At 46.7% G+C, this 23,025-nt stretch overlaps 1 protein-coding gene across 1 annotated transcript; it reads right to left on the reverse strand.

Moving 5' to 3' along the window:
* Positions 1 to 10,410: 10,410 nt before the first annotated feature.
* LOC309686374 (uncharacterized protein C8orf76 homolog) lies at positions 10,411 to 18,871 on the reverse strand. Its single transcript, XM_082499029.1, has 6 exons — positions 18,579 to 18,871; positions 18,370 to 18,459; positions 15,872 to 16,015; positions 14,563 to 15,080; positions 12,114 to 12,246; positions 10,411 to 10,684 (listed from the first exon to the last, which is right to left on the reverse strand). Exons 1-6 carry the CDS (start codon positions 18,690 to 18,692, stop codon positions 10,478 to 10,480), a joined length of 1,206 nt encoding a protein of 401 aa, XP_082355155.1. The 5' UTR covers positions 18,693 to 18,871; the 3' UTR covers positions 10,411 to 10,477.
* Positions 18,872 to 23,025: the final 4,154 nt, after the last annotated feature.

Genomic DNA, 23,025 nt, shown 5'->3' on the forward strand with positions numbered 1-23,025 from the left:
TAACCACCTTGTTTTGAATTGCAAGTAAATGTAGTGAGGACCTGTTTAGCAATCGCTTGTGTACTGATGAATATAGAAATTCTGTATAATACAAAATGAGGATGATTTCAAGCCTCTTGTTTTGTTTTGCTGCTTATGGATGCTTCCTTTCCCTAATTAAAAAGCCAAACCTGCTAACACGTAAATCTTGGGTGCATCACAATCCCAGGAAGAACACTTCTAAACAATGCTGCTCACAGTGCAACGCCGCTGCTGCCTATCACCTGCCCTTGGTAGCATATTTGTGTAGCAGTAGATTTAGGTGGTTAACTGTTGTTTGTACGGCCAGGCACCTGGAAGTGGTGTAAGTCACAGTTTATTACTCTGCATTTTATGCACTCGCATAAGGAGATTGAAGGCTGCTGCTTACTTGCCAAACTGAGGTGTCGCTGGCAGCAGCACTCTACCTTCATGCTGCCATCGCACCTTAATCTTGATTTAGGAGGACTCCCTTAGGGCTGACGGGGAAGCACAGTTTCTGCCACTGCGCTGTCTGAGGAGCACAGCAAGGACAGCTGCTCGCAAGGTTCCTAGGAAGGGGCCTGCTAACATGGACCAAGACGGACAATCCAGGTTACAGATGACATCTTGCAGCCACCGTATGCTCACTTCCACTCATTAGCAACGCGGATGTGTTCCAGCAGGCTCTGTTACCAACCTCCAATCCCACCAGGTCAGAGCAATTTTCCTTATTGCAGAGCAGCTGTGTAGATTCAGGCTGGAAAATGAAGCTGAGTAAAGAGGCAAAGTCCTACTAAAAACACACCAGGACTGAGTTCCAATTCATTTAATAGCACGGGGATCTTAGAAATCCTCAGTGGTCATTTGATTGAACAATAAGTTAGAGATAACGATGCTTTAATTCAGAGTTCTTCAAAGTTTCTAATTTTTAAAGAGAAACTGGGTGTCTGTAGTGCCCATAGAATACAGTTACAGAGGGATGACAGAGGTTCAGCAGCTTGAACCAAAACAGAAAAACTTTTTGCCAAATAATCCATGAAAACAAAGGAAGCTTCAGTAAGTGAAAGGCAAAAAATAGTAAGAAAATTCATGAAACAAAGGATACAAAGGATTTCCACCCAAATCCCAAACTTACTAGATGCCTAGCATCTATTGTTTCATCAGTAGATTATTTTTTTACACCTGCTTTATATCATCTTTCATCTGACTCCAACAGAAAACAGAACCCTAAACGCATTTGCACGTCTGGCCCATTTTGCCTGGCTGCTCACCTGCTCAGAAAGGAATACAGTTCAATTATTATGGGCTGTGGATGATGAAAATTGTATGCAGCAGCAAGATCTCAGGTGAGGAAAGTTTCTCATCCTTGGAAGAGCGATCATTCTGAAAGTACACCGGTAAAGTTTACAGGACGTTATGAAAAGTGCAGGATGGGCACATCCCGCTCTAGCTTCAGTGTGGATGTTTTTACCTGTGATATCTAATTTTGGAGTCCAGAATAACAATGAACTATTGCATATAATTGTAAATTCTGTACATAGCAACATTTTTCGGATTCCTTGGGAAGAAGGGAAAGTTGATTCTTATTCCTATGACAATTCTACTTAATTATCTAAATATGGCAACCATTCCAATAAAAGAGATTTTCATTAAAATCCCTTTGAGAATCGTTTCATTTCTTCATATTGTCTTGACTTGTGCACCTTACTCTTCTCTTCTAAAAGCTAAATGAGTTCCATACAGTCAGAGTCCAGGTGAAGAGAACTACATTTTGTTTCTTCTGAAATCAACAGGAACAGAATTTAACATATGCGTTCCCCCAGCCTAATTAACATTTTTCTTCTAAATTTGGTTCAGTTCCCTTATCCTGTTGTGACCCAACTAGGGGTGGCGTAGAGAGGGATATGGGGAGAAATTTGCAGACCACTACCTCTGAAGCCTTCATTCCCTCAGGCCATGACCCATGGAATCCATGAAGGAGCTCTCCTCATCTCTGTGGGGCAAGATAGCTTGCCTACAGAAGTTTTGGAGAACACAGCTAATGAAAATTAGATAAGGGACAAGGTAATAACCCAGAAGGAGCGCTGTGAGTAAAGAAGAGCTGATTTCAGCCCTGGATCAGGGATGCAGCTTGTGCTAGTTCAGACAACAGCTGAACTTGAACATCAAATGAACGGAATTTCGGTTTTGATAGAAAACAATCAGAGTTTACAATTTCAACAATGAGTTACGCCAAAAATCCTAACCCACTCCCACAAGCTTGATCACTCAGTGATGAGGGGAATGTGTCATTACAGGCAGCGTCAGAAACTACCTGTCAGGAAGGTCAGGGCAGGATGCTGACGTACCTCGTCCGTCTGCTGTCAGAGAAGGGCTGGAATAAACACGGCCGCCATACAATGCACCCTCAGCAAGTTTGTGCATGACACCAAGCTGAGGGTGCAGTTGATTCACTTGAGGGAAGGGATGACGTCCAGAGGAACCTGGACAGGCTGGAGGCCCATGTGAACCCCATGAAGTTCAACAAGGCCAAGTGCCGGGTCCTGCCCCTGGGCTGGGGCAACCCCCGGTATCAACACAGGCAAGGGGTGAAGGGGTAGAGGGAAGCCCTGCCAAGGACTTGGGGATGCTCATGGATGAGATGTTGGACATGAACTGACAACGTGCACTTGCAGCTCAGAATGCCAACCACGTACTGGGCTGCATCGAAAGAAGCGTGGCCAGCAGGTCGAGGGAGGTGATTCTGCCTCTCTACTCTGCTCTGATGAGACCCCCTCCTGGAGTACTGTGTCCACCTCTGGGGACACACCCTGCAAAGGCTCCACATTACCCTCTGGAGTGCCCCAGGGCCTCATTTGGGCTTTGCTGGGCCTGTTGCAGGTCCCTGCTGCCCCCCAGAAGTTGATCCATTACACAAAAATCTAAAAGTCTGAAAAAAATCACTTTTAAGTACAAATTCACTTCTGAAGATATCCTGGAGGTTTGTATAGGCTACATTTATTTATGCTTTTTAGCCCCCATCACCCACATCTAGATCCACTCATCTGCCTCCAAAAATAGGTGACAGACCAAAAATATAATAACAAGGATCATCTGAATTCTCATTTTCCAGGTTGTCATCTGAATCTTCTTTAGTGCAAGCAGAGGGGATGAATCCTCTTGTATTGTCCAATGGTTTACCCACAGACCAACTATCCTCATCCACCAGTCCAAAGATATCATCATATTGTCCAACAGTTAGAGGAAGCTCTAGTTCAGGCTGCTCACCAGGACCGTCAAAAGGACCGTAGCTGTATGGAGCTATGAATGCTCGAAGCTTTCTCAGCTGTTGCCCCACAGCCTGCAGGATGATGGACCATTTTCTGCTACCAGTTCCTCTGTCTCACTTGTGGGGTCCTCCTCCAAAAGAAGGCAGCAGCCACGACTGTCCTCTGCCCAAACGGACTCTGAGGGTCTCTGAAACTGATTCTCTGGTTCACTCACCTGCGCTGGAAACAGTTGCCTGGCTCCTCCGTGGTCCCTTTTTACTTCTATCAGAGCACTTTCGGCCATGTCTCTCACAGCTTTTGGGTTGCGCCCTGCGGCTTTCAGCTGGGTTTGAAGCCGGCTCATGGCTTGGATGGAAGAATTTCTCTTCTCTGCCTCTCGCACCAGTTGCTTCTTCAGGTCAGAATTTTCAGCTTGAACCTGTTCTGCCCAGCACAAATGCTGGGCCCAGCACCCACAGAGGCGAGACTTTTCTTCAGCCAGCGTGGTGTTTTCATCCGTCATCTCCAGAAGCTGCACCTCTAACTCCTCACGCCTTTGGCTGAGGCTGATCACATAATGTGAGCCCTCGTCATCTGCAGCCACTTGGGTCTGGAGCTCCTTGGCTACCTTCGGCAAGGCTTCATTCTGCTGGTCCTGTGCCAGCAAAGATCCAGCATGCTCTCTCATTTCTCCAGCCCTCTGCCAAAGAAATTATTTCATGCACAGTTCCTCAGCGGAGCTGTGGATGGGCTGCAGCACTGGAGAACTCAGCAGGTGCCCAATGGTCTCCTGCAGCTGCCTGCATCTCTCTGTCAGCTGCTCGGTGAGGGCAGCTAGCTGAGCATTTTTCTGCTGGAGCCTCTCTGCCTCCTTGCATGCTTCTGGAGAGCTTTTCTCTCTCAGGAGATGGTTCTCTGCCTCCAGGGCACCACGTTGGCTCTCCAGGTCTTCCAGGGCATGCTGCAGGCGGGTGTTCTGCTCCAGCAGCCGGCTGCAGGCGCTGCCAGGGAGCACCAAGTCTTCCCCACAGGCTCTAGCACCTGGAGCAGAGCACCCACCACAGCCTGGCATGTCCTCTGCTGCCCAGGGCAGTGGCTTCTGGGGATCTCTCCTCTAGTGCCAACCAGAAAGATAGAGGCTTGATCCAGCAGTGCTGTTCCATCTGTGAAGGGCAGCTGGGGGCCCACGCTGGGCCCCGGTGGGGCAACAGGCAGCTGTGCACCACAGGCCCCCACCCACACCATCCCAACCCCGTGGCTGAAGTCTCAGGGAACAGGCCATCAGCCACCGAACACTGCTGCCAACAGCCACCACCAGTCACAGTCCCTGGGTCTGCGAGGGGCAGCAAAGCCCTGACCCCGTGTCAGCTGCTGCCTCCCTTCAGTGTGCAGGAGAAGAGACAGCATCTGCCGTGGGCGAGTGCGACCTTATATGTGTGTCCTGGCGCCCTGCACACCATGGAGGGGTGTGGCCTCTGTGGTGGGTTGGCCTTGGCTGGCCGCATGGTGCCCACCCAGCCGCTCTATCACTCCCCTCCTCAGCAGGACATGGGAGAAGAAAAAAGGAGGAAAAAGAACTCATGGGTTGAGATAAAGGCCCTTTGATAAAGAAGAGCAAAGGCCACACATGGAAGCAAAAGATAACACAAAAAAAGATTTCTTCTCTACTTCCAATCAGCAGCAACGTGCAGCCACTGCCTGGGAAGCAGGACCTCAGCACATGTAGTGGTTGTTCCAGAAGATGAATGACGAATTCCCCCTCCCTTGCTCCTTTCTCTTAGCTTTTATTGCTGAGCACAATGTCACATAGTTTGGAATATCCCTTTGGTCAGCTTGGGTCAGCTGTCCTGGCTCTGTCCCCTCCCAAACTCCTGCCCACACCCCACAAGGAATGTAGCCATTGCTCCATCTCTATCCTGACTCCTGGCTGGTGGCCAACGCCCCATGGCAGTGGTTACGGCAGTGGAAGAAGACCAATTGGCAGCACAGGGGTAAACCCATCTGGGCTGCTGCACTGTGGCAAGACACCACTGTCTGGGTAGAAAACATCTCTCCAAAGGCACGTCATGTAGATGCTCACTGCCACGAACACACCAGGGCAAGTGCTACATACTCACCATGGTGGAAACAACTACAAATTGGCCAGAAACATACCTTGTAGACCATGCCATCTCAGGCCTTGGAAGGCAAATTTTGTAGCAACATGGTACCCCAGAAAGAACTGAATCAGACAATGGGACTCATTTCCAAAATAACCTCATGAACTTCTGGGCCAAGAAACACAGCATGAAGTGGGTGTATCACATCCCAAACCACCCAAAAGCCTCCAGAAAGACTAAGAGAGAGAATGCACCACTAAAGACTATGTTGAGACCGTCGGGCAATGGAAGCAGCGGGATATAAATTTAGCAGAAGCCACTTGGCTGATGAACACCAGAGGATCTGCTAGCCATGCTGGTCCTGCCCAAACCAACCCCCTACATGCTCTGGGAGGAGATAATTTGGGGAGGCCCCTGGGCAGCCTGCAGGGTAATTAGGTCCCTGCATGGGCCCCTGCAGAGCCTGGCAAAGGCCCCTGGGGCTTTCCAGAGGGCAACTCTGCCATGTCAGGGCACCACTGCTGTTGGTGGTGACGGGGACCCTCCTGTCGGGGATGGTTGCTCTGCATGTCCTCCCTGTGGGGAGCAGAGAGTGGACAGCAGCAAAACAGCAAGCGGCGTTGCCCAGGGGACCATGGCATGGGCATCGCTCACGCGCCAGGGAAGGATCATCATGGTGCACTTTGAAGCCACTGCTGCCTCTGTGTTCATACCGTGGCAGTAAGCTGACCAAATGGGCTGGGCTTGGCCAGGGATTTCCAGAGTGTCCTCATGTCCCTTCCCCAGCCCAAACTGGCCCTGCTAGCGTTGCCCATTAAAGCGCTTCAGAGTGTGAAGCTTGGTGCCTGGCCGTAGGATGGGTAACGGAGCGCACCTCGCGTGCACGCCTGCGCGTGCAATCGCTGCTCACACACAAAGCACCCAGAGGAACAGGTGCTCAAGGACATCCCCTGTGCTCGCTCCTTGTGCTCCTCAGGAACATTTCACTCACTGCTTCTTCCACAGGCTGCTTCCCCCCCCCCCCAAAAGAGAGCACCTTTGTCTGCCCCTGTTTCTCCTCCTAGAAAATAAAGAGCACCCAGACTTTTCTCCTTCCTGGACCACTGCAGACCATACTCCTGTGCGGCCCTTTCCATGACCCTCGCTAGTCCTGCCAGCTGTACTTCCATCCCTGGGGAGGTGATGGAGCAACAGATCCTGGAAATTACTTTCAACTTGTCCTGTGAAGGACAGGAAGGTGGTGGGGAGCGGTCAGCCCGGATTTACTACATGAGGCAATTCTGCCTTACACCGTATGGCAGGCGAGGCAGGAAGGACAGCTTACTCGGCAAATGAACCTCCCAGGGGCCACTGCTCAGAGGGCGTCCCCTCCCGAGTTCCAGCTGGCCACTCATCCCGACAGAGGACTACAGTTCAAGCTTTACTGAGTCTTGAAGCACCAACAATTTTCTTCTGTTTTCCCACAATTTCCACCAGTGGCAAACCCCATTTTACCTACCTACTGAAGCCCCCCACGACTGATGCTGCCCCTGGATTTTAGTGCCTTCCCAGGGAAGGCAGATCCCGCAAGGACAATTGGGTGAACTCAGCCAGTACCGGCAGTGTCATATGTCATCGCCACACTCAACAGGTTGGGAACCCGCAGAGTCGCACCTGGGTTGCCAAATTGTTACCAAAATGGATTTGCTTCCATTTTTCTTTTCTTCTAGTTTGTGTGCAGGTACCGGAAAGAAGGCAGCAGAAGTAAGCAGGCACTAGCTAAAACCCCTTTGTTGTTGCCAGCAATAAAGGTGGCTCTCGGCTCGGAGCACGAACAGGACCCCACGCAATGTGAAGAGAAGACTATACACATATATCACCTGCTGATGAAAAATAGAGAATAAAAGTTTTTCTTTTGTTTTCCTTTGCTTCCACGCACAGCCATTGCTTTTTCTTTATTAAACTGCCTTTATCTCGATTCACAAGTCCTTTTCTTTTTTCATCTTATTTTCTCCTTCACTGCCGTGCTGAGGAGAAGTGATAGAGCAGCTGGGTGGACACCTGGCAGCCAGCCAACGACAACCCACCACATAGCGACAGGACAAGGGGCAATGGTTTTAAACAGAAAGAGGGCAGATTTAGATTGGAAATGAGGAAGACATTTTTTACCCTGAGGGTGGTGAGACACTGGAACAGGTTGCCCAGAGAAGCTGTGGATGCTCCATCATTGGCAGAGTTCAAGGTCAGGTCGGACGAGGCTTTGAGCAACCTGATTCAGTGCAAGATGTCCCCATGGCAGGGGGTTGGACTAGATGATCTTGGAAGGTCCCTTCCAACCCAAACCATTCCATGATTCTGTGATGGAGAAAACTGTGTTCATGTCACTAGTTACAGCACTAACGTGTTCCCTCACCTCAAAGCCAGTGGTATTCACATACTCCATAGCAAGACCCACAATTAGATTGTGTTTGTACACAGCAATCATTTCAGAAGCATCAGAACCAGGGTCAGAGAGTCCTTCCCAAAGCATCTGTAACATAAGCAAGTGTTAAAATAACAAAATCAAACCTCAGTAACTGTTAACGAGTTCTCACTTGCAGTTTGCAATACTAAAATTTGTTATTTAACTCAGCGTGGAGTACTGGTGCATGTACTAATACCAATAATAATATCATAAGAGCCAAAACATGAAGAAATCTACTACAGGCAGATGTAAAATTATGCTGAATGTAGAAACAACGAGGAGGCATTCAAACGCAAGATGGAAATGCAAAGCCCCTCGTGAGATGTGATCAGAAACAGAAAACTGGAGTTAGAAGTGGCATGCCAAAAAAACGAGGAGCAAGCCAAAAAAGGAGGAATTGAAGTAGCTGAGATGAGAGATAGGCAGGCACAAGTGGGACAAAGGAATATTTCATAGCCCCAGTGCAATAAACACTGGTTATTTGGAACAGTAACTATGCGACATGTTCAGAACAACATTCATGTTGTTTTCTTTGCAGTAGTTAAAAACAACATTTTTGCTTTATTGTTGTGTTTGAGAAAATACTGCCTGTTCTTAAGACCTGCCACTTGCTTTCCACTCCCGGAGGCAGTGGGGAGTTAACCGTTGCGTTCCCAGTCTAAGAGACAATCTCAAGTCAAACAATCTGCACGCACACAAAAACGTTTCCAAATCACCTTGGCCAGCCCGTGTGTACTTTGGACATCTCAGTCACAAAATGACAACATTTGGCAAGTATTTAATCTGCTGCTAAAACAGCTCCAATGCTATTTCCACCTTCTAAACGGCGGAGCCAAATCATTTGGCAATTTCCCATTAAACATCCATACAGACCTGGTTCCACAAAAGTTGTGTTCTGGTGTCCTAACTACTGAATCTACTCCGGAGCTGTGGCAAAAACCATTATAGCCTTTTTATGTGGCTACTCATGACCTTAAGTTTAAGAAGAAATCGGCAGAAGTCCCTGTTGCAGTTTTTTGCTGACACATTTGGCATTAAGCTTTCCATGTTTGCTATGCCTTTGCTGTAAGACATTCTACTGTTGATGCCAACGTCGTAATTAATTTACAGCATGTTATGGACAGTCTCTACTGAAAACTTATGACACCAGTTAGTTTTAAAAACATCCCCAGCCCTTCAGGCGGGCTTCACTGCTGTCCGAATATAGTGCTCTACACACGCACACAAAAAATTCCACCTAGCAAAGCACACGCATGACTAAACCAAATATTCTGCAATACATGAGTGCATTAATGCTTACCCAAGTATACTTGCCAAGTCATCACCTTTCATAACAAGCTGACCAGGATGTGGTTTAATCGCATTAAGTCACCAAACTATCAAAGATAATTTGACATGGCTGAAGGCAATATTCCATTTTTCTGGAGAGGTTTCACAGTCAACTTAGCAGAGGGCTATACCATACCAAGGGTTAGTGACAGGGTCCCTGACCACTGTCTCAAAGTAGCAGATACGCAGTGTGTTCACATATGGTGAATTACCAGTCAACTGTGAGTTATTTAAAGTTTCGTCACTCTTTAGTACTTCAGAAAGAAACACAGGAAAACATGAAGAAAAGTCCCAGCAAATTATGTCTAAGGGATTCTTGGTTTTAAACTATATGCATTTAAGAACACTTTTACAAAAAGCTACACATCATTTAATTCTCACAGTTTAAGAGAAGATGGGGGAAGAGCATACCTTGTTTGCCTCAAATGTGAATTATTTCAAGCAAAAGAAGCTACAGGATAATCTCTGCCTTTATCTGTAGAAGCCCCAAGCACGCAGCATCGATGCTTCAGAAAGTAAAGCAAAGTGGTGTCATTACCAACTGAAAGCATAACATAAGGAGCTACATGACGCAGAAACAACACTGCCAGTTTTCACAGCAAAGATCTTCTTCCTTGCAGGGTTTTACAAAGGATACGATCTGACTAAACACTCTTCAGTACACATAAACAATGTTGACAGTTTTTCTCCTCCCTCATCTAAGCACACTGAAGACAAGACTATAGCTACTTCTACGCCTGCAAAAACCACTTAGCTTTGAAGAAAGAAAATCTTCTTCCAGTTCTAAGTTAAAATATTTACCATTTAGATTTGTTTCCTAAAATATACAGAATTATTCTTATTGACAAATTCTCAGCATAAATATATTTTAGATTTCTGGCTATTCAGCTCTGAACAGGAAATCACTATAATGTCAATTAATCAAGAAATATTAAAAAAAAAAAAACAAACCAAGAATTAAGAAAATGTCTAATTCCATGGCTCTAAATGCAACAACATAAAATTTGATACCAAAAAACTTTCAAACTGGACACCATAAGGGAAGCCTTCCATCCCACCAGCATCACAGGCCCCAAAAAATCACTGGCGCTTCAAGCACAACTCAGCGAGGTTTATGACTGAAAGCTATCTCTGAAAGCTCAATTTTATATTGGATTCCTTATTACTTTAAATACAAACAAATTAGCGAACAAAGAAATTGATGAGATGTTAAGAGTTTGAATGCAGAGATTTATATATATTCTTAAAAGATACAGAAAAGATACACAATAAGAATTCTTAAAAAATGCTATATGAACTTTATTGTATGTATCATTTCATAATCATTTGGAGGTAGGAGAATACAAACAACAAAACCTTTAAGTTACCAAAGGGGGGAGATATATTTCTGAATAGAATTGTCTGTCAAAGTGACATAAATCATCTTGGAGATTACCGAACCATTTGATTTCAAATTCTGTGGATGACGCAGTTACCAATGATGACAGCGCTGAAGGTCCTATGCATTTTACCTCACCCTGAAATTCCTCTTTTAGTTTTTCTGGTATAAGATCCTGCCCCATAACCTGCGAACAGAGTACAAAAAAAGAAGGGAAACAAGAAAATAACTTGCAGAGAAAACAGCAAATACGACATTAATAACAAATCTTTACAAGAAAAGCCCTTGACACATGAACCACAGGCCATCCAGGAGAAGTTTCCAAGTCACGATCAAGCTGTCTGCCTGTTGCTTTCTGCAGTAAGGGGGGAGAACTGAGCGCCCAAGCTTCACAGCTGCACAACCCCGCCCAGCTTCTGGCTACACTTGTGCAGGGGGATTTTTACTCTCCGAGTAGCAGCGGAAATCTCAACACCAACTCTGTATTCAGTGCTCACCTTGCAACAGCACCAACGCTCTGATCTCCTCCTGGGGAGGTGTGGGACCAGGGGAAGCAAAGAGAGATGTTTGTTTCCCCAGCCTTTTCAAAACCTGAGATAGTCTGCATGCTACTGCCCTCTTATGGATGAAATCCCACCAGACTGCCTGCCAACCCGGCAATGGCTTGGCGTCCACGAACTTAAAGCTGTAATACTGACAGCAAAGTTAGAATCTCTCTGGTTTCCTTTTGTTCCTTAAGATAAAGTCAGAAACTCTATAAAATAGCACTAAAAATTTTTAATCTCTATGAACAAAGTCATGCAATGTTACTCTCCTCCTTTGTATTTCTTTAAAACTAGAACCCAGTGCATCAAACAGAATGAAAGAATCACGTATCACAGTATGCTAGGGATTGGAAGGCACCTCAAAAGATCATCTAGTCCAATCCCCCTGTCGGAGCAGGAACACCTAGATGAGGTTGCACAGGAAGGCGTCCAGGCGAGTTTTGAATGTCTCCAGAGAAGGAGACTCCACAACCTCCCTGGGCAGCCTGTTCCAGTGCTCTGTCACCCTCACTGAGAAGAAGTTTCTTCTCAAATTTAAGTGGAACCTCTTGTGTTCCAGCTTGAATCCATTACCCCTTGTCCTATCATTGGTTTGCGACGTAAAAGGATGTCTAGCTTTTTCTGAAAATGTTTAATACTTTTTCTGGAAGTGTTTAATACTGCTGTGGCCACCAAAGTAGTCTCCGCTTCCATTTCATACTTATGATTCACTTTGTAGCATCTGAAATTCCTGAGATAAAATCTGCATCCCAGGAAACGCACAGCGATGATGCATCTGCAAATACAAGTCCAATGAGGAACTTAACAACCCTGAACATTCCCGGGAAGAGAATCTCAGCAGCACAGAGATACACCTGCATGACACAAAGCAGCGCTATATAGGTATCACTGTCAGTTCAGGATAACACACTACCAGGGCAACCCGCCCCAGCTAATTTACCTTGCTTCCTGGCACAGTTAATTAGCTCAGGGGAGTGTCACACTTAACAGGACTTTGTGCCAGAACTGATCAGGTACCTCAACCAGCCTATGTACATCTGAGAACACGCATACAATGAAACATTCCCTTACCTTGGTCATCAACAGCATGGAGTTTTCATTGAAACCAAGTTGTGCCACTTTGTCATCAATTTCTTTTTGACCTTTTATGTTGTTCTCCAACGCAAAGGACGACTGTTGCAACTGCGTAAGCTGAAGTAAAAGCCTGAAATGAAAAAGGCAGTTAAAAAAAGGCACAGCTGGCAAAAGAGTAAGTCAGCAAACCTAAACCCAACCAAAATAGAATACTTTAAAACAACTCTTCTTCCTGACTCCTGCAAAAAATTCAAAGAAATGAATACATGTGTATCCGTCTACTGTGGGTATGGTATATCCGTGCTATGGCAGAAATACTGAGAATTACTTTTGAATGCCAAGCACCTCTGGTTGCTCTGCACAAACATTTTTCTCCCCATGTATCCATCACACAATTCAAAAGTGAAGCTCCGATCTGCCAGCATGAGCTGCAGTACATCAGGTGTCCCACATCCTTATTAAGGCCTAACAAGACAGCAGCACAGTTTTGCCTATGGCAGTGATTATCTTTGTAACCTGAAAAGCTAGAAATTTGGGGGTTTTAGACAAACACCAAGCATCCTCCCCACATAGGCCAACCCTGGAATATTTTCTAAAATCTTTCACCACAGTTTTATGTTCGAGGCAGCGCCCCAGAAGTCACCACCACGATTCAATGAAGGTTAGACATTGTGCCCACAACGTGGCTTCATGTCCCAGAGGAACCCCACCACCAACTGCTCGACCAGAGAGAGCAATGGCAGTTTCCAGAGTCCTCCTCACACAAAGACTGTAAAACATGTCAGCAGAGGAAATATCTAAGTATATTGAACCAAAGGACCACTGGGACTTAGCAGTATCACTACTGAATCTATGTTTAATTCAAGCTTTATGCATAAAGCACAACAACAAATTTTTTATCACATTTACTGAAGTTAAACGAAGCAGGTGTTATAATAAAGGTGTGTATTTTTACAAAGAGAAGACTTAAGATCTTAGATGAAGGGTTTCATTTTAACATTATAAACATCAAAATTTACAAGTCTGAGCCAACAAACCATTTGTAAATTCTGTAAAGTTTTGACTGGGAAATTCAATGTAAAATGGAAAGTATTTTTAATTTGTAAAGCATTTTTGTTTCAAAATTTGTATCAACATAATGTAAGAAAGAATGACATCTCAATGAAAATTAAACAAAACTGTTTCTCCAATGTGTTTTTTATTGACAAAACCAGAAGAGTCAATTATTGACAATGCTTTAAGACAGAACCTTATTTCCTACAAAAAGCAGTACTACCATCCCTTTTCCAGGTGCAATTTACCCTGCACATACGTTTATGCAACATCCACATCTCACTTAAAATCCAACAGACCTGAAAACATTACACAACCTATTTAATGTATAAGCCCTGGCCAGGGGAGATGCTTGCCCTGGACAAGCGTATCTGCAAATATAAACCACAATAACACTTTGTGAAACTGTGCAGCCCAGCAAGGAAATCCCACATTTTTAAACTGTCTCAATGCTGAACCGTACAGAATGAAATAAGCAACACAAATTATTTTAATATGAATGACGCTTTAATACTCAATAACACTACTAAGTCTATTAACTTCTCCCAAGTAACAATTAAAGTCACCATCTCTTAGTCTGAGTACAGTTAAAAGCTACTATATCATTTTTTATATTTCTTAAATCTTGCCCTAACAGGGCAGATATAAAGTGTTCTCTGTAAACATTTGTGGAAGTTGACAAAGTGGCTTTAAATACATTTGATGACTATTACATTACTGAGAGGCAAGAGGGGGAAAAAAAACAAGACTATTTTAACAAAACTAGTTCCTAATTATCTCTTTTAAAGATTATGTTTTGGGGACTTTTGTTGTGTGCAGGAGTTTTAGGAAGAAAGAAAAGGAAAGAGCATTTTAATGCAGCCCTGTCAATCAGCTGTCACAGAGTTCATTTTCAACCTCATCCATTATGCAGGATGGGGGTATTATTATAAAATACATTTTCGCTCAAGCATGAGGCTTCAAGCAAATAAGACAGGTGGCACTCACAGAAGGAAGACAGGCTAAGCCTTCCCTTTGGGGCACTTCTGCTGCTGCATCTTTAACACCAAACCAGGAAACGGCCATGCTCTAACACGAGCATTTGTTGAAGAACAAGCCCTTTTGTATATAATTACTTGAAAAGATTCATATAATAAGGTCATTAAAAATGCTTTACTTCTCAAAAGTGCATGACACTGGTTTACTCTTTCCCCTCAGATTTAGCTGGTTCACAGCTACTGTTGCTGTTTAGATCTGAAGCAACAGCAGAGTGCTTCTAAGTTAGCATTGTCAATGCTGAGACAAACACTAAAACTGAAAATGTAATCTGAAAATATTAAGGCTGGGGAAAATATGCTTTATATTGTTCTCGACTGGGAGAAGTTAACATTATTCTAAGAATATGTTTAGTTACCTTGCTCTAATAAACGAGGCACATGCCTTTATTCCAACTTTCTTCGATGTGTTCTGCTCCCAGGACTCAGAGGCTGAGCATTTCCCTTCATTTGTCCCTTCCGGGTATTCCAAAGTGCAGAGGAATTCTTTTACAGCTTGGCTGCTGCTACAAGTCACTGCATTGTCCCTCTTTGTTTCCGTAGCTAGGCTGGACCAAGGGCCTTCATTCTGGCCATCCGATCTGTTAGGCTGCAAATTAATCTCTCTTCCAGTTGATGTTTTGAAACTACTATCACTTACACTGACCTTTTCGGACTGATTTAGGTTTGTTTCTGGAATGACTATTGGAGACAAGCGCTGTAAAAGGCTCATATAAGCTTCAGCAAGTAACTTCCAGCACCAAGGGTTGAAAGGATGTAAGCAGATCAGTTGCTGCAAACACACGATTTTTTTTTCTACATCTTCCAGACCCTGGTAAATGGCAAACTGCAGGTTGAGAACCGTCGTTAAGTGATCTGTGTTAGTAGCGCCGTTTCTCTAGAAACAAAAGATAATAGATTAAAAACAGGAGTAGAACAGAATCATCCTTCAGAGCCTAAGAAAATGTGTCCCTGAATAATGGCACACAAATATCACTAAATGTAATATTTAAATTGTACGGAACTGTGCTCTTAATTTTAAATGATACGTGATACAGATCATGCACGATCAAGCTGACAGCATTCCCTCTAGCTGCCTTGTCCCAGTCTGAATGGCAAGAAAGCCCTGAATTGTGTAATTTGTTTATTTGCCTTCAGAGTTTTATACAGCTGCCCTTCTTTGTAGTATAAACACCTTTTATATAAAATAAACAGCAGCAGTAAAATTCTAGCAGACTTCAGAGTCTCTGGACCTTTTCCTTTATGGGAAGAACTCAACTTGTGGTTAGATACTCTTCTTGGTGGCAGTTTGGCTGCGAGTATATGGAAATAAAACAGAGTTTTGAACCGTCACTTTTATAGTGGAAAGATTTAAGCGCTCATTTATCCCCTTTCTTATAATTCCTATTACATTACATTAATTCTGCCTGGCAGAGCATGATATTTAGTCCCTTCCAGGACTACCAGCCTGCTTGCACAGGGAGCTCATTGTGGTACAGGGTGTTCTGATTTCTAAAGAGTGATTATATCTGCAGTGACAGTTACCCTCTGTTTACCAAATACTCTGAGCTCTGAACATCCTGAAGGATTATACATATAAAGATTATTTTTCCAGAAAATGGTCCATATAAAAGAACTACTGGCAATATTTTCATGTTCAAAGCCTAAAAGAAAGATTGCGTTGTTTACCATTTTTTCTGCAATATCCAGAGCCTCCTTGTGCCTTCCTAGGCGAGACAAACACCGAGCCTGGCCCTCTTGGACATCTCGTCTCATTGCAATGTTACTGGGAGGTAAGAGTAGTAAGCAGTTTGAGTATTCACACAGGGCTATCTAGTAAAGTGGACAAAAAGAAAAGCCAAACAAAACAGTGAGAAATTTTCATTTAAAATCAAGCCTGACAGTATGTTTTGTTTATACCTACAGTCACAAAGGGAATTCAGGAGCTGAAGTCCACATTTTCTTTTCTCCAGACTCAGCTACCACCTATGCCAACAACAGATGAGGGCCCCAGTACTACACAGCCAAATCGAGATGCAGATGAGCAACCTCAATCCTAACTCGTGTTTAAGCCCTACAGGATTCACCACACATCTGTCTACGACTCCACCACCAGGCCTGATCCAGAGGGGATCATCCACTAACCTGGGCAATATATGACACAAGGCATCTTTCCCTCAGCTACCAACTCAATGATCAGAGCATTCATCCTGAATTTGGGGGATCTTGTTTCAAATCCGTGACATTCTCCACGGGAAGGCTTGAACCTGCAAGTACCTCACCTCACATGAATAATCAGCAGGTCGGAGAATACCGCAAGGAAGGTGAATCTCCATCGTTCCTGTAGGGTGGTTCTAATTTGCATGAAATAATTAAATATTAATTGGGCTAAGGAAAAAGACGAGAATATGGAATACTTCTGTAGCTTAACGCTCAGGGCACTCACCAGGACTCCAATTAACATTTAAATACATTAAATTAAGTATTCAGCGAAGCTAAGACTGGAATCTTGGTTCCTCTCCCTTTGTGTAAGTGCTCAGACCAGAAGACTAAAGAGCAGTGCTCATTCTCCCATCTTGAAATGAATAATTAATTATTCCTTGCAAACTTGAACGGTTCTAACAGAAAGAGCTTCCAGGCGACATACCCTAAATAGTTGCTAGCAAAATGGCTGAAATATTTTTCTTCCCCGACGTTAAGCTCGCATTCTTTCTCAAGCAAAAGAGGGAACTCTCCTCTGCCCAGTGAGTGCAGCAGCCACTGGTGAAAATGGATTAGAGGATGGTCACAGGACACCCCTGTTCGTCTTGTTATGCGACAAAAGGATATAATCTGGCAAGGACCAGGCACTACGAATCCTTAGCAGATTCTACAGTCATTTATATCCTAAAAATGGGCACAGCTTAGATCACCACTGTCCTTGTCACTTCCTATCAAGTGTGATAGCCTACCCTAGGCTGATGTAAAAAAGTATTCATAACGAATTAAGAGATTACTACCCCCATTTACTTATTTCCAGCGCCCCTTCAAAGGTCAGTGCTCTCAAATCTGTAACTTTATGTGTTGTCTAGTTCTGGTTCTGTCACAGTCTTGGAACACTGGAGACATGGAACACTGCGACAGAAAAGGGTTAGGAAGCAGTGGCCTGTTGCACTAGCAGATGTGAGGGGGTGTCATTCTCTCCTGAGAGGGCACCACAGCACACAGCAAGGCGCAATCTGCTCTTCCTGAGGGTCAGCAGCCACGTCTGACCCCAGCCTGAGGCATCTTTCTTCTCAGCACACTTTTATGAATCCCTTCAGGGTGTCTCAGCTGAGACTGGGAAGCATCTGTCAGGTATAGACAAGGCAACAGCAGCGCTGGAATAACATTAAAAAGCAGAAGTCAGTGCCAGCTGAGGTACAAAAAGATCCACAAATTCAATGGGCAGAGGAAAAGGAGCGAAGTCAGAAGTTGAGGGTTTTAGAATCAGGGAGCCTGTAATGCAAACCATAGCCTGGAACAAGAAGCTATTAGGGTTGAAAGAAGGGCAGAATCGGCTGATTTCACCTAGGAAACAACATAACAAAAGACTGGATCCTGCAACTGGGACTATAGAGGCAGGAGAGCACTGATCATCAGGAATGCAGCTCAGGAAGCAGGCAGCGAGGAGAGGGGTCTAGGACTACAGCAGGCAGGAACAGAAATGGGGAACACAAATGCACCCCAAAGACACAACCAGCCATCCAGAGTGAGGGGAGGCAGCTGGGAGGTGGGACAGCTAATGATGACGTTCATAAGCCAACTGCCAGGAACCTGACAACTACAGCCAGACTTCACCTGACAGTGGGGGGAGTACTGAGAAAGGTGAGCAGCAGCCAGGTGGTTGCCGGTGACCTGACCGCCTTTGTGGGACAGAGAAAACCCAAGAGCTGAACTCCGGCTGCCCGTGACCTCCATGGCCACAAACACCAGCTCTGCTCACTACTGGGCCTGGTCTGGATCAGCCCCGGGCGCGGAGCAGCATTTCTGGCCAGTTTACACTGACTTCACGCTGACGCCTGGGAAGATGCCACCCGCCTTGGGGGGCGGGGCTGGGCAGAACACAGGCAGTTACCCATCGCCGCCTCACCCCACTTTATATCCCCACAACGTCCACCGACCAGGGCCGAGGCTCGGCCTCGGCCCTGCGAGAGCCCTGGAAATACCTCGAAGTCCCGCTGCCGGTAGGCCCAGTCCGCCCGGAACTTGCTGGCCGTTAGCCCGCCGTCCTCGCCGTCCGCCTCGCTGCGAAACCACTGCGGGCACAGCACAAACCTGTCAGGGGGGGGCGAGGCCGAGGCCAAGGCCGCCCCCGCCGTACCCGGGCCGCCCCGCCGGGCCCGCCCGCCGCCCCCCGCCGCCGCCGGCTCCTCACGCAGGGCTCGCAGTGCTTTGCTCCGCTGGGCGGCCCGGCTCCACCGACCGGGCCCCGCTGCCGGCTCGGGGCGAAGAGGGAGTCCTCGAACTGCCAGCCCAGCACCGGCTCCATCCCGCCGCTCCGCCCGGACCGGCTCCCGCCGGGCGGCGGCGGGCGGCAAACGCGCCCCCTGTCGGGCCGCCGCTGCGTGAGGTCCACCGATGGAGGGCGGCGGCGGGGGGGGAGGCGAGCCGCCGCGGGGCACCGAGTTAGGGGCGTCGCGGGCTAGAGGGGCCGCAGCGGGCAGCGGCCATATTAGACAGGGTGGTGTGAGGGGCCGCGGCGCGCGGCCCGCCGGGAGCTGTAGTCCCGCCCGCCGCGCCCCGGGCCCGGTTCGCCCCGGCCCTGCCCGCTCAGTGCCCGGGGCGGGCGCCCCCGGAAGGCCGGGTGTCTTCCCCCGCTACACGGGGTGGGAGGTGGGAGATGGGAGCCGGCCGCGGTGGGGCAGTCCTGCCGCCGAACTGGCCCCCTCCAAGCCGGGGGAGCTGACTGGAAACGCGGGGCCGGCGCTGCGGGGCGAGCGGGCCGAGAGGGGAGGAATGGCTTTGCCTCAGGGCAGCTCGTGACTCCCCGTTTCTGGCGTTTGCCCGTTGGCGTTAGGGGGTGGGCCGTAAACGGGCGCAGCCTGTGCTCCCCGAGGGGCGGCAGGGCCGCGAGACCTCCCTGGCTCTGGCAAGGAGCTTGGTCACAAGTCACTGTAATGGAAATGTTGTAAGATCTTGTAACAAATAGTTGAACCAAAGCGTCCCATGCTTTGATAAATTAATTGCATAATTGTAGAGTTGTTCTGTTAGTATTTTGGCCCAGCGCCTGTGCGGGGGTGGGTGGGAGTGTATTTTGGTAACTTTTCCATTTGATTTACGTTTTGCCCCAGAGCAGAAGGGGAAACTTGTGAAATCTCAGGCTTTCCGAGACAGGATTTCCCAAAGCCCCCTACAGCATGCTGTGGGAAACTGGGATGCAACAAAGTGCAGACTGATCCTAGAGCTGCTTCAAGAGGTGAAGATTCTCAGGCACACCGCTGCTCGTTAACAGCACCCAGGTGAAGCTGTAGGTACCCCAGCTGTCTGCCCTGCCTCGTGGTACCCACCCTGCAGAGTGTGCTGTGGTTTAAGTGTGCTGCAATGCTGTTTCCTCTCTCCACTTTGCCAGTCTGTCCATCCAGGAAGGCCCATTTTGTCCCATCTAATCACCATGTAGGTTTGGAGAAGGTGAGCTGAAAAGTCATCCTTGTACTTCCTTAACTTGCAAAATGGACTAATGAACCTGTGTCTACCAGAACAGCTTTTGAGGCCAAAACACTGCTTATATGGATAATTTTAAAGGTTTCCTTCTAGTAGACATGTAAAATGCAGGTTCTGTTGTTTTTTTTTTTTTTTTTCTCTGTTGTTCTAAGTGGATACATGTTCAAAATATCCTTCCATACCAGCATAGCTATGACTGGATGTAGCATCAACTAGCGTAATTCCCTGGGTAGAAACTCAACTTTGGCAGGTAGATTTGATCAGAAAATGAAAGATTGAGGTTTGTTTTGCTTTTAAGCTTGCTGTTTGGCAAGCAAGTCCTCCTGAACAAAGGAAACTGCTTAGCAAGTAAGTCTGGAGAGAATCAGGAGTTTGCAAAACGTGCTTCAGTCTTTTTGTTATGCGCGTCAAGGTAGGTGAGCACAGTCAGAGCTGCTTGTATGTGCACACCAAAACCATCTGGCTTCCTCTGTGCGCAGACCAGTGCGATGGGCTCCTGCAGGACAGAGGCAGAGCGCACAGGCGTCAGTCAGTGGAGTTTAGCATCAGTGCCTAAACAGTTACAGCATCTGCACTTCTCCTCACATACATTGGACATACGTGTTTCTTTCCCACTCCTCCAGGACTGCTGGTCACGCTGCAACACACCAGTCTAACAAGCAAAGCATGAAAATCCATCAAGATGATTAAGAACAAATCAAAAAGAAGAAAAACCAAAAAAGAAACATGAGTAATCAAAGTGAAATGTGGCCCCAGCTCAAAGTAAAACACACAAAGAGCAAGGCACTCCCAGGGGCAAATCCCAGAGCAGCCGGTTGGCTGCCAGCTTGGATTGCAGAGTCCTCCAGGGCAGGGGGTTTCAGCCATCGTTGCCTCTGAGGATACCAACGCGGTCTGCAAAGGCTCTGTGTTGCAATGCAGAGAATGTCTTTGGTAAATCAATGATAGGAGCGCAGCAATTCCTAAGCACCATACGGGGGGCCGAGCAGCTGACTGCGTGGTTTCGCTCATAAGTCATGGGCATAATATTGCCTCTCTTCTTCCTTCATCCCTTGCCGGGCTCACCCCTTCCCCCGCCTCCCCTCACACATTTTAAAGGTTCCTCGTGCATTATTTACAGAAATAAAAAAATGCAACTTTAGGAAATTCCTGTGCCTTGTCAGCACTGGAGATTTGCTCAATTTCTCCCCTAAGACCCGAGTCATCGGTGTAGCTGCCAGAATACAAATTCCCACTGTACTTAAGTAAAGCTGTTTGCCTGAGTTTGCACAGCATGATTTGCCGCGGTGCTGTTAGCCTTGGCTTCACGCAGGAGAAAATGTCTCTGGAAGAGGCAGCTCTGAGGACGCTCAGAGACAGACGAGCCCTACGAGAGCCTGCGCTGCTGCAGCTGCTCTGTGTAGGCAGCTTCGGTGATAAAAAGAAGCCGTAGATGAATCTCTTCCTAAAGGCAGCCAAGGTCTTACTCCACCGCCAGCCTAAACCACCACCTCGGCACATGAACATCAGACCAATAAAACAAATGGTCTCCAGTAAGTTGTGGTCACCCAGGAAGTTCCTGCGCATCAGCAAAGCTATTGCAGCTGTTCACACGCGTGTGCCCTGTTACGCCAGCGGTGAGGTGCTGTGACCCAGCTTCAGCCTCGGTGAACGGGGGCAGGCTAGTGTGCTCCATCTTGCCGTCAGGGTGAGCCAAGAGAAAGCCTGGGCGGTGAAGACAACTCAAGCGATAGGAAGGAATTTATCATGCTGCCCTATTGCCAGAGTCTTTGGGCCAGTAAAAGAAAATACAGCGTGGCACATGGAGCTTGTCTAGATCCAGACAGCCCTTCTTCTCCCTGTCTCCCAGTCTACTCTGAGGCAAAATTAATTCAGAAGAATTCTCCCCCAGTGTTTCTTTAATTGCTGAAGTTATTATTTGTATTGTGATCGCCTCCATGGGTCCTTGCCACAGCCTGGCCACTCTTGTGCCAGGAGAATGCACACCACAAAGGTTTCAGAGACCATCAAGCACACACAGTAGAAACAAGAAACCTCGGTCGGCAACTGGAGCCCTATCTTGGTAGGCACTACCCACACACGTCGGCTATGGAATAATGCAGCTCTCACATGGTTTATAGCTTTATTAAAATATGCTGGAAAGGAGCTGACTTTGGAAGAAAGCAAAAGAGAGACTAGTTCCCTCCTCAAAGCAAGAGAGCTGCCTGCAGTGAAGAGGGCAGCAAGGCCCACAGGCAGCATTCCTCAAAGGATGGGTGGCTCCTGAATCGTTAAGTGGATTCTTCCAGACATTGTGAAATATTCATACCTTGAGGGAAGATTAGTTTTCTTTTCTGAAAGTCGTAACATAGGCTCTTCCCTGAACATGTTCATGAAAAGAGAAGAGGAGCAGCTCTTTATTTGCTGACATTGTCTCGCTGTGTCCTTGTCTCTTGCATTTTATTTACATTGCAAGTTCTTTGCAGCAGAGACCATCTTTCATCCTCTTTGCATGGTGTCACACATAAGGGGATATTGTCCATGACTAATGCCGAGGGTAATACAAATAACAACGTTTCATGTTAGGGGCATACAGAGGTTATCACTACTACAAACTGCAAACAAAACTGCAGTTAAAGCTCTAATGAGCTCACATGAGCTCTAGCAAATCTTACGATGGTTTGAGATCCAACTGCAGAGCTCAAGAGCAATCCTCCTTGAACAGTACATCGTCACACTGAGGGCAGCAAAAGACTGAGACACACTACCTCCCCTCCCCCCCCCCCCCCCCCCCCCCCTTGAGCTAAAGCTCCCAGAAGCCACTGACCCAAATTTCGGGAAAAGAATACTTGTCTGAAACTCAGTATGTCTTTAAAGAAGTGCTGGTAGAATCGAGATGAACCTCCATCCATCTCAAGCTAGCTGAGGAACCAGTTCAGCCAAACGTGACCAAGAGGAAGCTAAATTTGCTAAATCCAGATCTGTCCCTGAGGCAGGTAAAAGCAATTCTGAGCAAAGGCAAAGGCAGGAACTAAAATGGCTCCTTACTCCTAAAGGGAAGAGTGCTCTGACGCACTACAGAAAGAGGAGGGTACACTGAAACCAGGGCAGTATTAACATGAGAGCGCAGAGGCCAGTGGCTGAGCAGAAGGGCATCAAGGCAAGAAACCAGGCAGGAAGAG

This window comes from Vanellus vanellus (genome assembly GCF_965231255.1).
Source record: "Vanellus vanellus genome assembly, chromosome: 2".
Lineage (NCBI taxonomy): Eukaryota > Metazoa > Chordata > Aves > Charadriiformes > Charadriidae > Vanellus > Vanellus vanellus.

Excerpts from the sequence above, each read along its gene's own strand:
- LOC309686374 (XM_082499029.1), bottom strand. The coding sequence starts at position 18,692 with ATGGAGCCGGTGCTGGGCTGGCAGTTCGAGGACTCCCTCTTCGCCCCG. Across the intron at positions 16,016-18,369 it reads ACCGGCAGCGGGACTTCGAG|ATAGCCCTGTGTGAATACTC; the intron begins GTATTTCCAGGG and ends CCACTTTACTAG. Across the intron at positions 15,081-15,871 it reads TGGATATTGCAGAAAAAATG|AGAAACGGCGCTACTAACAC; the intron begins GTAAACAACGCA and ends TTTTGTTTCTAG.